The sequence below is a fragment of the Crocodylus porosus genome, unplaced genomic scaffold, assembly GCF_001723895.1.
Source record: "Crocodylus porosus isolate Cpor-Errol unplaced genomic scaffold, CroPor_comp1, whole genome shotgun sequence".
Lineage (NCBI taxonomy): Eukaryota > Metazoa > Chordata > Crocodylia > Crocodylidae > Crocodylus > Crocodylus porosus.
This window is the reverse complement of record NW_017728886.1, coordinates 154,552,600-154,567,523: the sequence shown is the minus strand read 5'-3', so window position 1 is coordinate 154,567,523 and position 14,924 is coordinate 154,552,600. Positions and strand designations below refer to the sequence as shown.

Below are 14,924 nucleotides of genomic sequence, written 5' to 3'. Positions count from 1 at the left end.
TGGAGACTGACCACAGACTTCCACATGATTTCATGAGTAGGGTAAAGCATGATAACTATGCTTAAGTCCATGGTATGTGGACTTAGCTGATGGACTGCATTGTACAGTGCAGAGCAGTTTGGCAGGAATGGGAACAGATGATGGGGAGGGCTGAAATCTTTGGGTACATGCAGACATTCACTCCGTCTCCTCTACTATCACATGGCTTACTTTTAAGTGGGACTGTGGTAGGAGGGGTCTGCAGGGCAGGGTGTTTGTTTGGGGGTGAAGGAGTCTAGGGGCCTATAAATAGCTCAGGCAGGTTTAGGAAAAGTGCAGTCCCAGGACTGAGTCAAGCACCTGGGTTTTCCCAATCCTGGGGCTGTGCTACAAACATGTAGATATTCAGTAGATTGGGTTAACCCATTCCTGATTGAACTTAGTTCACCTCCTCAGGAAAACACTAGCAAAACCACCTAGCAAGTGCACAGGAAGGTTAAATGTGAGCATTTGTCGAATGTCTGAGCTGAAAGACTCTCCAACTGTGATCCCTGGACCACAGGCTAGTGGCCTGCCTCTAGACAACATTGGCTCTTTCTCCACATTTCCAGTAGTTAAGCCAGGGGTTCTGAACCTATTTTTAACTCTAGGCAACCCCTGCAAACATTTTCAAAATGTAGGAATACCCCATTAAAAAAAATAATTTAGTTATGTTATGCATATTGCAATATACACAATTCTGCTATGAATTATGTTATCAGTTGATTAGGACATTATAATTATACTAGCAATTGCCCGTCAAGGATGACTGGGGTGTGTGGGGGGTCCCGCTGTGTTACGGACAGACGGATTAAGCCATGAGCAACTGGTGTCACCTGCGTCAGGGGGGTCCTTTCCCTCCCCAGTGGTTAGTCAGCGACCGGGAGGAGTTTTCCCCCTGTGGCCAATCTCATTGACCAGGAAGCGCATGTGGCGCTCCCGAAAGTGCCAGTAGTGCTTCACTTGGTGCCCCCACTCCCTGGCTGGTGCTTGCAGTGGGGGCACTGGCACTCCTGCCTGCCCCACCTGCACGTCACCTAAGTGGGAAGCACTGCCTGTCAGCGTTCTCAGGGGGTGCACATACACCCCCTACGTGTCTCCACTGGACTAAACCCTTTATTATATAAGAATGATACTTATCACATTGTTGCCGCTGCCTCCACCCAGTGGAACTGCACTGTACATCTCCAGCAGGGCCAGATCAGGAAGTGACTGTGGCAGGATCATGAACTCTTGCCACAGCTCTTCCTGGTTCGATCCTCCATGGTGTCTCCTGGAAACAGGTGTGTGTAGTGCAGGTGGAATTGTCCCACATGCCTCGTTTTTTGGCATGCAGCTGTTGACAAGCAGCTGCAGCAGAAAGACAAACCTGCTGTGTCTGCTGTAGTTCTTCCCAGTTTGGCTCCAGTGGGCCTCCTGAAAATGGAGTAGTGCATTGTAGTTTTACCTGGTGGCAGTGGCATCTATCTCCAGGCTGCCATTGCCCTGGGGTGAAACTGCCTCCTGACAACCAAGGTGTGCATAGCATCTTGGAGCCAAACCAGAAAGGGCTGCAGCAGAAATAGTGTGACTACTTGCATAATGTAATGTGGGCTGGCGTGTCTTTCTGGTGCAGATACTTGTCTGTTTGGCTCTGATGTACCTCCCAAAACCTGAGGTGTGTGGGACCATATCACTGCAGTACCAGCAGTGGTGCTGGTGTTGCGGCACCCCTGGCAGGTTCTTGTGGCACCTTACTTGAGAACCACAGAGTTAAGCTATAAGTATCTGTATATTCGTTTCAGTAAAACAACTTCTCAGCTTGATACACAGTGGGGATTCCAATTTAAGCTATAATAAGACCAGTTAAAATATATTGAACGCTTCATTAATTGTGCTTTCTCACGTAAACATTTGGTTGAGTTGTTAAAGGGATGTTAGTGATGGTGAATGAGAAGGGAGGTGACCATGAACTGGTGCCTGGCTTAAGCTATGGTCCATGTTCTGAAGACTCTATTTTTGGCATTGTACATGGGTAATAAGGAAACAGTAACATTCAGTTGTCTGATCTGATCCTGAGCTTACTGAAACCAGTGAGAAAATGTTCCTTGATTTCCCTGGTGTGGAGTCAGACTTCAGGTCCGTGCCTAGGCTTTACATGTACAAATCCAAGCCTGGAATGTAAAATAATTTGACATTCCACAAGTAAAAAAGCAAACAACACAAGTGAACACCTTGAAATGACTCCATAAAAACACACATGGGAGTTATTAGGAAAGTGGTCCTCAAGGCAACAGATTTTCAAAATGACACAGGTAAAAAGGCTTTGTGAAGGAGGGATAATCTGTGTTTGTACAGACTAGTTCTGCTTTTTTTAGAGTACTAAGCACAAGTGGTATCCTGGTCTATGATGAGGGTTCCTAAGTATTAGGGAAACAAATGTAGCCACCAGCAGAGCAATACAGTTTGTACATATGCTGTGCCTATCACAACAAAGCCCTGAACCCTAATAAGGACACTTAAGCATCATGTCTCGAGTTGGTTGCCAGAAGAGCCTCCCCCTATGGGGTCTTAACATCTTTACCTTTCAGGAACACCCAGTGTTCTCTCTTTGTTTCTCTTTTCTTGACTTGAGCTCTGCAAACCTATGCCAGTTGAATACTTTGAAATTAGCCTGTTGTATCTCTGTTTTCTTGACTCTGTGTGTTTCTATTGAAGGATAAAATTGGATAGCTTCTTGCAGCTCTAACACTGCACGTGTAAGTCTTAAGAGCTGGGTGGCACTTAAGCTGATAAGTGAGATTTGAGTTGTGTCCTGTGAGCCATGAGGGCATCTTTACACATTCTCCAGGGTGGGGGTGGAAGGGGGGGCATCTTAATTACAGCAACTGTCAGAAGTTGCTGTAATTAAAACATACGTAGTGACCTGTGTATTAAGCATCCCATGCTTCAAACTGGCAGCGGAGACGCTTTAACTAAAGCTAGCCAGTGGGCGGGGGAGGCAGGAGCAGCAGTGCCCCTCCTGTAGATGTGTTTAAACAAGCTGTTCATTTTTGTTAACATGCCAATAAAACTGTTGTTAGGCAGTGGCAGAGCCAGAACTCCTTGAAATCACTTTACACTCTTGAACCTCAGACGCTGTTCCTAAAGGGGTCTGATTTGCCACTGTGATACTCCAGTCTTGTGCCTGCCTCAGTCCAGAGATATCAGAGGAGCTACATCCAAGTAAAACTGGAATCACACCAGGATAAATCAGGCCCAAGTATGAGTGAATGAATGGAAAACTTGTACTTGGGGCAAAACATCCTGTTCTGACATATGGATATTTAGCAAAGTCTCTTTCAGCACTTGTGAGTTGTACCTTCTCTAAATTGACTTCCAAATAAATAAAAATATATTAATTTGTTTTGTTATTCTAATTGAGAGAAAGAGACTGGGGGTTGCCATGGTATATTTTCTTGGTCCTAATAGATTTTGTATTTAGCCAAGGGTACCGTCATGATCAATGCTGCCTTTGCTGTATGTTCTTCGGCCAGATTCATCCTCTTGTGAGGAGGTGTGTTAAGCAAAATATCCTCAAAGAAATGCAGTGTTGCCCTGAATTTTCCCATTGCAGCTAAAATGAACTGATTCTTCAAGAGGTAGAATTCCATAGATAAGCACCATTATTATCATAATTCTTACCACATACTGTATATATTACATGGAGTTCATGTGATATAAGCAAGTGTTGTGTTTTTTTTTAAATGCTTGTTTTTCAGCTGTACTTCTTTTCATAAGGCATCTGACATTTCCATGCCCAGACTTGTCTTCTATTTGTTCCTCCAGAGTGCTGCTGGAGACATCCATTTTCATATTAATTTAGACCAATCTCAGAGCAATGCAGACTCTTCGCACCAGTATTCAATAAGAGATTTATGCATCTCCAAATTTAATACATTCAGAAATAAATACAAGCCCTGCTTTCTAATCTGGCTGAATAATTTTTTAGAATGAAAATAAATGTTGAGTAGTGGTTTTTTATACAGGCAGACATACACTGCCACCACCACCATTTTTTCCTTTGATTTGCTCTCTTTATCTTTGCTTGCCAGGCTTTTGAGTGGAAAAATCCATCTCTGAAAAGTCTTTTCATCCTTTTCCATTGCTGTTTTTACATTGAAGAAAGTGTCTGAATTTAATTGAAGTGTTAGCTCTACACACTGGGGTGTTGAGCTTGAAGAAGACATGCTTCTAGGAAAGTCCCCTGGAAACCATGGGTACTGGTGATGAGTACAATGAGTTTGTGCAGCTCCTGCTGTGGGCATGTCTTCCCCGGGCTATATTTTTCCAGTTGCCTTCTGTCCCCTCCCCAGTGTCTTTAGCCTCCCCATCCATGTTACCCTTCTCCTCTGCCTTTCTCTTGCTCCTTTACCTGGCATTCTCCCATCATTTTCCCTTTCCCCTTTTTGTGCCTCCGTTTGCTCCAAACATTAACAAAATAATCAGGTCAACAGAAGATCATGGCACTAACATCATTTCCATGCTGCTCAGACATTTTCTCCCCCCACTTCTGCCCATTCAACACTAGTTTGTCATCTCTGGTCTTGCATTCAGGGACTGTGTTTGTACAGTGCCAAGCAACAATGGGGTCTTCATGTTGGATAGGCTCTCCGGGCAGTACCATAATATATGGACAGAAATCTGGGGAGCAGGAAGGGTGGCAGTGGTATCAAAGAGCCCTATTGCTCTCAGAGCAGGCAGTCCCTTTGGTTCTTCAGGATCACAGCTTCCCTCTCCCCTCATGCAGACCCAGACAATAGGCATGGGTGAATTGGGTGGCCACCTGGGGGGCAGACAGAAAGGGGGCCCAAAAATTGTATTTTTTTCTGTTGTCCAATTATTATCTCTGGTGAAGGGGGATCCAATACTAAAAGTTTGCCCGGGGCTGCCAGGAGTCTAGGTATGGTACTGCCTTCATGGTAATGTTATATGTATTGTGGTTGCTGGTCTCTGCTCCAACAGTCAGAGTTTCTGAATGAACCCAGAAACTATTTTACTCCCCAGCTACTGTTATTTAGCTCTGTATGGTCTAGTGTCATTCTCCTGAAGACCAGACATGCAAAATAGCCCTGCCTACGCTGCCTAGAGGCCTCCTGAGGCCCAGACAGACAAACCCCATTACGGTGCTACTAGTCCCTGTTACATTTTTGGTCCCTGGTGCTCCTTTCTAATGAGTACAGTGTTCCTCAAATCCTTATGGCAGTATACTGGAGAGTCAGCCAAATAGCAAAAGGATTTTCGTGCTTGATAGCAATGCTTGGAGACCTTGGCACTGAGCAGTAAGATTATTGGATGATAAAGGCCTGTGGGCCAAAGTATCTTCAGTGTCACCAGTGCATCCACTGAAGAAAAGGCACTGAAGTCGGTGACTTTTGCACCAGTGCAACAGAAAGGCGGCATACCCAGTGTTTTATGTCTGATTGGTTTAAGAAATGACACCAGAGAATCGTGACTTATGATGCCAGAAATTTACATTTTGTGATGCCTGAGATATTCTGGGTTATGCCTGTATGATTATGACTGTGCCCCTAAGAGACTGATAAGACTATCTCCCAAAGCTATCCTAAATCAACATTTTAAATAAATTAGAAGTGGCAGCATGAACTACTGCTTTCAAGCTCTGTATTTGCATATGACTGCAGAGTTGTCAGTTCTGAATTTGTGCGCCTGCCTTTCTTTCTGGCACACCTGTGCCAGATGCATGTTGTAAGCCAAAAATGGTTCATCTGGCTTTGTATAAATCAGATTCTGACTGTAAACTTCAAAGAAAAAGCAATTCTAGGGCTGAGTATGATGCATACGTAGGTTTGTTTGTTGTTTTTTTTTCCATAAATCTGAACTACAGTTATCAGTTCAATCCAAATACAGCTGTAATTGCCTGTGCTTCCCCTTGATTTTCTTCTAAGCAACTACATCAAAAAGAAAGGGGAACTTTATGTTACCTGTTTTGTTTGCAGTCTTCCCAAGATTCTAACGAATACATCTGAATAGTTGAGAGGATTTTTGAGATGGCCTGTTCATAACCAACAATGACCCATAGTCAACTGGAGTAGAAGGGTATGGATTGAATGGCTTTGAGGTTTTCACCTCTATTGCTATCTTTCTATTATTATGCTGATTCGCAAATAAAGATAGCCTTTCTACTAAATTTGGTACATCTTTACACTAATCAGGAGGCTGCACTATATCCATGCAGATTTCCATAAGTAATTATGAATCTCAGTATACATTTATTTAGATTCTTAATTTTTAACATATTCATTATCATAGGAAATGGTAAATGAAGTACTTCTTATATTGTAGATAATGTTTTAACTTACGATTTTGAGTTAAAGTGCATTTGAATGGAAATTGGAATTTAATTTAAAATGAAAAAAAAAACTTTTTTAAGGAGTGATATAAAACAACCTCAAAAGCACTGGATACAAGCAAGTTCAATATTGGAAACTGATTTACTAAATAAAACTGTAGTTAGTGAATGGATGGATTCTTTCTGGTGCCCATGGCCAGAATTTCAAGGGTATACATATGCCTAGTGGAATTTGCAGCCATTACAAAATAGGTTAGGTGCCTAACTCCTGGTGAAATCAATGGGAGTTAGGAGCCTGCCTATGCTGTTTAGGCACTTCAGAAATCCCAGCAGGTACATCTCTTCATCTTTTAAGTGCCTACATACCTTTGCAGTTTGGCCCCATGTCCTACAAGGTTTTGTAATAGGAAGTCTCATCCTGTTCTGATTTTTCTACGTCGATTGGGAAAAAGAAACCAAGCTTTTCTGTTCTTTCAGTTCCCAGTCAGACACTTAGTGGTTCTACATTATATGTGACATACTTATAAAGCTTAAATGGATCTAAAGCTGTTTCTTCTTGATTCTTGTCATTTAAAAAAAAATGTTCCTTAATTCATAAAAATGTGAGGAAGGTGTATTGTTGCAATGTATCTGGCTTTGATGAAGACTGTCATAATTTCAAATCTAATTGTACACTAATTCCTTTTTAAAAGGAAACATATTTATAATAAAAGTATCTAATAAAAAAAATTGTGGTCTTCTGTTCACCCTGGCCTGTATATGCAGCCTTTGTTTGGAATCCCACTCTCTGCTGAAATGTTCAAATTAACCCTTAAACATCTAAATTGGCCTTACATTTCCAAAAATATTTTTCCCCACTAATTTAGCTCATTGCCCCACATCTTAGCATGAAACCTCCCCTGAGCAATGGTGATAAGTAAGTCCTGACTAATGAAACTTTTGCAATTTAAATTAAGAATTGATTATATGCCTAGATTGCAAATGAAGCCCTTTTTGATTTCCTCATGAACTGGAGGAGGAGAAAATATTTTATTATAGCTTCACATCCTGGGTTGAATGGATACAAGTTGAGCTGTACTCCAGCTGGACTTTGGATATTCATTTTGTTTTCAGGAAAAACGGGGTTGTTAACATATCCAAAGCAATCGGAGCGAATGGTGAAATAAAGCTGGCATTGTCGATTTTTCAGAATTGAATAAATCAGAAAGTAAGTACTTTAGGATCGTGGCACATTGGCTGAGTCATAAAACTGGGAATTTTCTGTTAATTAAGACATTTTGCAAGATGGTGTCGGGACAAAGGGACTTGGTAGGTAGCAGGTAACCAAGGAGGCAAGTGTTTTCTGTAGCATTACCAGGCTGTCATAAAATATTACTAAGGTCTTCAAAATTATGGGATGGTGTAAAAAAAAATCAAATGTTAAATAATTATACATTTTATGTGATAGTTTAGGGTTTTTTGGCTACAATATGGACTAATTTTGGAACCTCCAGGTCAGTTATTCTTAACCAGGGTCCTGTGACACCGTGGGGTGGTGTAAGACCTTTTTAAGGGTGCCATATGCTATTAGCACTGTTAGGTGTACAAATACCTGCACATGATTCACAAGCTAGATCCAGAGATTTCATACAGGAAACCATGGCGTCAAGAACATTTTGACTTGTTGTGGTCACTCTGAGTTTTGCAAGAGAAGTGCTCTATTTTTATTTATTTATTTTTTACTATGGAAAAAGAAGTGAAAGCTAAGAACTGCCATTTTTGAGAGGTGCCTGGAGTATAAAAAGGTTGAAAACTACTGTCTTAGGTTAATGTTGCTCAGAGCAGCTATGAGAATTAGAAACTTCCTTTTCTCTAAAATGAAAGCTGAAATTCATACATAATCATGTGGATCCAGGAGCTGGAGATTTAAGAAAAACACCAAATATTAGGAGCCTTGTAATAAAACTGGGAGAGCATGTTAATGAATGAAGGTCTTGTAAGAGAGATGTAGCCATGATGATCTAGAAACTGTGTGAGAGGCAAGGATTTCTTAGAGTGATATCTTTTTTATTGGACCAACTGCATAGTTGGCATAAAGTTAAACAAGCTTTTGAATGTAAGACATTCTTCCTCAAATCACTTGCTGTGCCTAACTTTGTATAATCAGAGGCCTGGGGAAGACTGTCTTGCACACAAAAGCTTGTCTAACTTCATCCCAACTATACAGTAGGTCCAGTAAAAGATACCACCTTAAGAAGTCCTTGCCTCTTGCAAATGAAGGTTTGGCAGAAGGGCCAGCAGAGCACCTTACAGCACTTGTTGCATGTGATGTCCTAGCATGGTTCCCTTGTTCCTCAGTTGACAAGACACAGGAGCACTGCAGAAGCCACTGTCCTTGAAAAATCAAACAATTCATAACTGAAACAACCCCATTCTGCCCTCCAGTGCTTCATTGATTTCTGGGCCAGTTTCCAGTCTTACGTACAAGGCTGTATCTCCAAAGTGACACCAGTGGCATATCTGTGTAACTCGGGGGCAGGCAATTATTTTGGGCTGCTTAACAAGTTTTGGTGAGCTGTAGAGGGCCGCGTGGGTAGTTCTGCCCCTTCAGAATCAGAAAAAACCCAAATCATACAGTAAAAGGCAAACACCTACTATAACATATTTTAATTTTATTACAAAAATATTTTTGTCATGATTTGTTTGTGTTTGGTATATAGAGGTGACTGCAAAATAACTCAGAAATAAATAATTAGTTTTGTGTGTGGGGTGTGTGGGGATGTGGCTGTGTGAGAGGGGGCATAAGGTATGTTGGGTTGTGAATATGTGGGGCAGCTGTGGGGGCAGGGTGTGGGTATGACGGAGGTTGGGGGGGCTGTGGGGACCCCCCCCATTCCCTCCATGGCACAGTAGCAGGTAAGGGCAGTCAGGGCAGAGGCACTGCACATTGTAGCGAGAGGCACAACCTCTGGTGGGCAGTCTGTATCGCCGGCGCTCCCTGCCACTCGCGCGGCAGGGAGGGGAGCCCCACGCGGTGGAGCCGGTTGCCTTCCCCGCCAGGGCTGCGCGGCATGGGAGGCAAGCCCCAAGCGCTTTCCCCTGCGGAGTGGGGAAGGCAGCCAGCTCCAGCGCCCGAGGCTTCTCTCCGGTGCTGCGCAACCCCGTCAGGGAAGGCAACCGGCTCCACCGTGTGAAGCTCCCCTCCCTGCCGCGCGAGTGGCAGGGAGCGCGGGCGACACAGGGCCCGCTCAAGGCCTGCGCCTCTCACCGCGATGTGCAGCACTGGCTGGAACCGTGCCCTGTCGGGTGCTGTGCCTTTAGTGCCCCACTTGCTGCTGCCGCCGCCGCCACCTGCCGGGGCTGTGCGCCATGAGGGGAGTGTGTCCCTACACCTCCCTACTCTCCCTCACACCCACACGCTGCCCCTCGTCCCCCAGCCCCAGCTCCAGCCCCGCAGTCTGCACTCCCTCCCAGCTGCACCCCACCCCCGCTGCTTCCCTACCCGCTGCCGGGAGCAAGTGGGAGAGGAGGGAAGTGGGGCAGGTCCCTGGGGGCTGCAGCAGCAGCAGCCCTGCACAGAAGCTGCACTCTGGCAGGCCAGGCCCTTCCACCCATGAGGGTGGGAGCCAGGCAATAGGATACATTTTGGGGGCTGCTTGTACATGTGTGTGGAAGGGCTGGGTCGGGGCTGGGGCACAATTTGTTGGGGGTGCCCCACGGGCCAGGTGAAAGTGCTTGGTGGGCTGGATCTGGCTGTATTTTGCCCATTGCTGGTGTAACTCCTAACAGAAATGGGCTTTCTGTGGAGCAACTCTTTTAAGCTCTGCTATTTCCTCTGAGAGGGTGAGCAGCATCGATCAAAGGAAGAATCTCAGTGGGGTGAATGTCTGAAGGAAAGAGGATAGAAATGGGGATGAGTGCTCTGAGGAATGAAAGCATCCATCTAATGGACAATGGCTTGGTAAATGAATCCCTGATCTGTAGCAGTAGGTCTGCAGCAAATGATACAGCAGGAAGGTTACCTGTTGGAGGAATATAGGTCAAGTAAACGAATACATGATGTCAAACAAATCCTGCACGGGGATTACACAGGAAAGTACTTAGAAAAGTGGAGGCTTCAGTTTAGTAGCTAGGCAATCTGTAAGAACAGGAATGAAAGTAAAGAGAAGCCCATGACTATAGAAAAAGGATCCAGAATAACAACAAGAGTAATGACGGGGAGAGTAAATATGTGCTAGTTTGTTAGGGGCCATATAAAAGGCGAATGAGAGCAGGAGTGCCTGCATGTGTGTGTGTTTGGTATTTTTTTTTGACCTTCATGACCCTTAGGGTTTGTCTGCTTTGTTCCTGGTGCTTTTAAAGAGAGACGTTCTGGACCCTACCCACTCCTGTTCACACAAGCTAGCCTTGAACCGCAGCTGTACAATGGCTTCAGGGGCAACCTCTGCAGCTGCTCTTGAGCCCTCCAGCATACCTGAGGGCAGCCATGGGGATCCATTCCCTGAGCACTTCACAATCGCATTTCTGGGTTTGGTGTGTGCAAGCAAGGATGCAAGTGTGGCATGTCGCTCTTCAGGAACTCCAGGGATGGAGGGTGGGCATGCTCTTAGTCTTGCTGGGATGGCTTCCCAACTGCGACCATGCTTCTGTGCTGACACCCCTACTGCCAATTCCAGTTGTTTCAGTGTGTGACAGACAGATGCTGAAAAGGACGCAGATAAATATTGCTTATAAAAGGGCCAGATTATGACTCCTTTCTCCCCTGGAAGCAGTTAGTGTCTCATAAATTTGTCCCCAATGTGATCCCAAGTGTGTTTCTGTATATATATGCCCTCCTCTGACCACATCATAAACATTTCAGATTTCATCTTCACAGCATGCCTAGTAAGGGAAGGAAGGATCCTGACAAGGAGCTGAGTCACACACAGATGATGTCATTTACCCAAGTTCATTTAACTTTTTACTGATTAATAATAGAGCTAGGGAAGTGACCTTAGATCCCTTCAGTCTGAAACCTGTATCTCAGCCAAAAAGCCAGCCTCCTCCTTCACAGCCTTTTGTTTGGAGGAAGTAAGGAAATATTGTATGCTGTCATGTGCAGGGCCAAATAGGTGAAAGGAGCATTGCACACTTGCTGCTGCTCATCAGGGATAAAAGTCAGGCTATTATAAATGGAATTAAGACCTAAAGAACTGGCAGTTCCTTTCAAGCCACGTGAAAAGCCCAGATACAGCCATGTATACACTGCTGCAGGTCTTTTTTATCTGGTGACAGATGCCTCTTGTAACTAATGCTTAAATGGCAATGTTACAAAGTGATTTACACTGCTGTCACTTTGAACTACTTCTGCACGTTAGCAGTTATTGTAGGTACTTTCATGTAACTTTGCTTTACTGTCACTGCATTTATTTATGTACAGAATGAAAGCATTCATCAAGGAGGCGTCAATAATACAACCATTATTAGCTGACATTGCATTCAGTATGCCTAGCTAGCCTGTTAACGCAGGACTGGCATGAAACTTCAATAAACAAGGTGCACATACAGGAAATTCCATAGGGGGTGGATTGTCAAGACTGGAAATTTTACCTCTTCTTAGAAAAATCATGGGGTTCCCATAACATTGCAGATGTGCTGCTAACATTTTGATCTGGGGGTTCCTCAAACATTTCCCACTCCAACCAGAATAACATGTAACATTCTGCGGGTAAAATATTTTCTCCATCATCCAAATAATCCACCTACCCAATGCTTTCCATCCTCCCTCATAATCCTGCACACATTTTGGATAGTGAGGACAGGCATGATACCACTGAAAAGAAAACGATAGGATTGTCAGTGTCCTACTCGAGACATGTGATTGTCTCCAACAACAGCTGCTGATAGCATGTGTGGGTAAAGGCTTCATCTCTCATTTTTATACCTCTTTTCAAGTGGGAATGAATTCTGAAAAGTAAAGGGGGCATGTTTCCATGGCTCAGGAAGGGGATGCATCCATCTTGGGAACAAACTGAAGTGGGGAGGGGAAGGGGTTGCACATTTGGAACCACTGTTTAGATGCTTCCAAAAACATTTTTCTTCCTTCTTGGGTATTTTTCATTGGCTGTGCCCAGTATATGCAGCCCTGAACTGCCCTAAGTTTGCTCACTCTTTATTCTTTCTTCTTTTTTAACTATTTTTCAGGTATTGGGAAAAATGTTATCTGTGACCGAACAGCAACCCCCCTAGATGCCTTCAGGATGATGTCTGCTGCCCATTATTACCCCAAGCTTATGAGCATCATGGGGAATGTCCTACGCTTCTTGCCTGCTTTTGTGAAGATGAAGCAGCTGATTCAGGAGGGCTATGTGGGGGAGCTCCTGGTGTGTGAAGTTCAGGTTCACAGTGGGAGCCTGCTGGGCAAAAAGTATAATTGGAGCTGTGATGACCTGATGGGGGGTGGGGGCTTGCACTCAGTTGGCACCTACATCATTGACCTCTTGACCTTCCTCACTAGCCAGAAGGCTGTGAAAGTCCATGGGTTGCTCAAGACCTTTGTGAAACAGACGGACCACATCAAAGGCATACGTCAGATCACCAGTGATGACTTCTGTACGTTTCAAATGGTTTTGGAAGGTGGGGTGTGCTGCACTGTGACTCTGAACTTCAATGTCCCAGGGGAGTTCAAACAGGATATTATTGTGGTAGGTTCAGCTGGACGACTGATTGTAATAGGCACTGATCTGTATGGGCAGAGCAACAGTTCTCCTCAAAGGGAGCTCCTTCTAAAGGACTCCACACCCGTCAGCAACTCCTTGTTGCCTGAGAAGGCCTTCAGTGACATCCCATCTCCATACCTTCGAGGCACTATTAAGATGGTGCAAGCTGTCCGGCAGGCATTTGAGGACCAAGATGACAGAAGAACCTGGGATGGAAGGCCCCTTACCATGGCTGCCACCTTTGATGACTGTCTGTATGCCTTGTGTGTAGTGGACACCATCAAAAAGTCAAACCAGCTCGGGGAATGGCAGAACATTTCAATCATGACAGAGGAGCCGGAGCTGAGCCCTGCATACCTCATCAGTGAAGCCATGCGTAGGAGCAGAATGTCTCTGTACTGCTAGCTGGACTTCAGCTCTTAGCACAGAATGGAAATTGCACAGTTCTTAAAGAAAAGTCAGACAGGGCAAGTGTTTGGGCATGGAAAGGGTCGACATTTTGGGAGAAGGAAACGTGTTTAGATCAACTAAACTAATTGGTGCCTAGATGCTACAGTGATGGAAGCAGTGAAAATGCCTAATATAGATAAAAATGAGTTGTGTAAGAGCTAATCTAAATAACTTGTGGTGTCTATTTAGTAGCAGTATTAACTGGCTGGATAAAATGATATCATGAACTCAGTCTCCTACTTGGAGGTGCTGTGCTTAAACCCAATTGTGTTTACTGTGAAAGATCAGGAAGGTCCTTCTTGATGTTTTTTTTCCCCTCTCGTGCTAGGACCTGTGAAGGTGCTCTCATGTCAGAAAGTTTCTGATGGTATCTGATGTGAATAGTTCGTACTATGCCAACTGACAACAACACCCCGTACTATTACCTTACTAACCAATGCATAGAATAATAAGGCTTCGTGTGACAGTGTCACGTGTCCCAGACAAATTTGGCAGCTCCTGTTTCATAGCTTATTCTAAGAGCCGGCGGGGTATTTTTTTTTTTTTTTTTTTTTTTTTTTTTAGCATAATTAAACAGGGAAAATTGTGGCTTTTATAAACAAATCAGTCTTCAACAGCAACTCCTGTGTGTGTCTGTGTGTGTGTAGGAGGGCATTCTACAAGCTCCTGCTGAGCTTCAATATTAGCTATACAAATTTGCTTATAAAGAAGGACTGAGCAAAACCTTTGTAAACAAAACTCCAGGCTGCATGATACTCTGCTGATAGTGGGTTTTGTTGCACGATCAAAGCTCAGGCCAGTTTTATCAAGGTTTACACAATTTTCAGCATGCCTGGCATTGATTTGTGAGTGAATTTGTCTTGCATTATGGCTTGAGGTTGTAAATGTACGAAACGAAGTGGGTTGCCACCCAAACCCAGGTGAGGTATGACAGAAGGTGGTTTTAACTTTTGTATTCTTTTAAGCCTAAGTGAACCCCGACTCTACAAGGAAAATATTTGCACCAACCTGCAGACTTCCAGGTCCAGACAGGAAGAGTGTGAACTAAAAATCACTAGGAATGAGAGAAATACTGGGAGCATCTACACTTTGCAATTAATGTGGCACAATAAATTCTGGTGCATATAGTACTGGAGTTTATTGCTCCTGGGTGCTATGCTTACACATGTGATCAGGCCCACAGAACATTGAGTGGGTTGGAGCAGCTCTGGCTGGCAGGGAGACCAAGGGATCAGCCGGGGGCTGCTCTGACATGGCTCAATGTACTGCGGAGGGGCTGGCTTGAACACCAGGGTGCTTCAGTGAAGGGCTAGCTGGCAGGCAGCCCCTGCACTGAAGCACTCTTGTGGCCCAGCCAGCCCTGTCAGCATCTACATGTGCACTGCTGCAGAGTAAAGAACACTGCTGCAGAATAGTACTTGCAGCAGAGTTAATTAGTTTACTGCAGC

General features: G+C 44.3%; 1 protein-coding gene across 1 annotated transcript in view; it reads left to right on the top strand.

The window, feature by feature from the left end:
- The window catches only part of GFOD1 (glucose-fructose oxidoreductase domain containing 1), a 98,112-nt gene extending 83,412 nt beyond the window's left edge, over positions 1–14,700 (top strand). Inside the window, exon 2 of the mRNA XM_019543444.1 lies at positions 12,512–14,700. Within this exon, the coding sequence (XP_019398989.1) occupies positions 12,512–13,431 (920 nt within the window). The 3' untranslated portion in view covers positions 13,432–14,700. The remainder of the gene's footprint in view (positions 1–12,511) is intronic.
- The last annotated feature ends 224 nt before the right edge of the window (positions 14,701–14,924 follow it).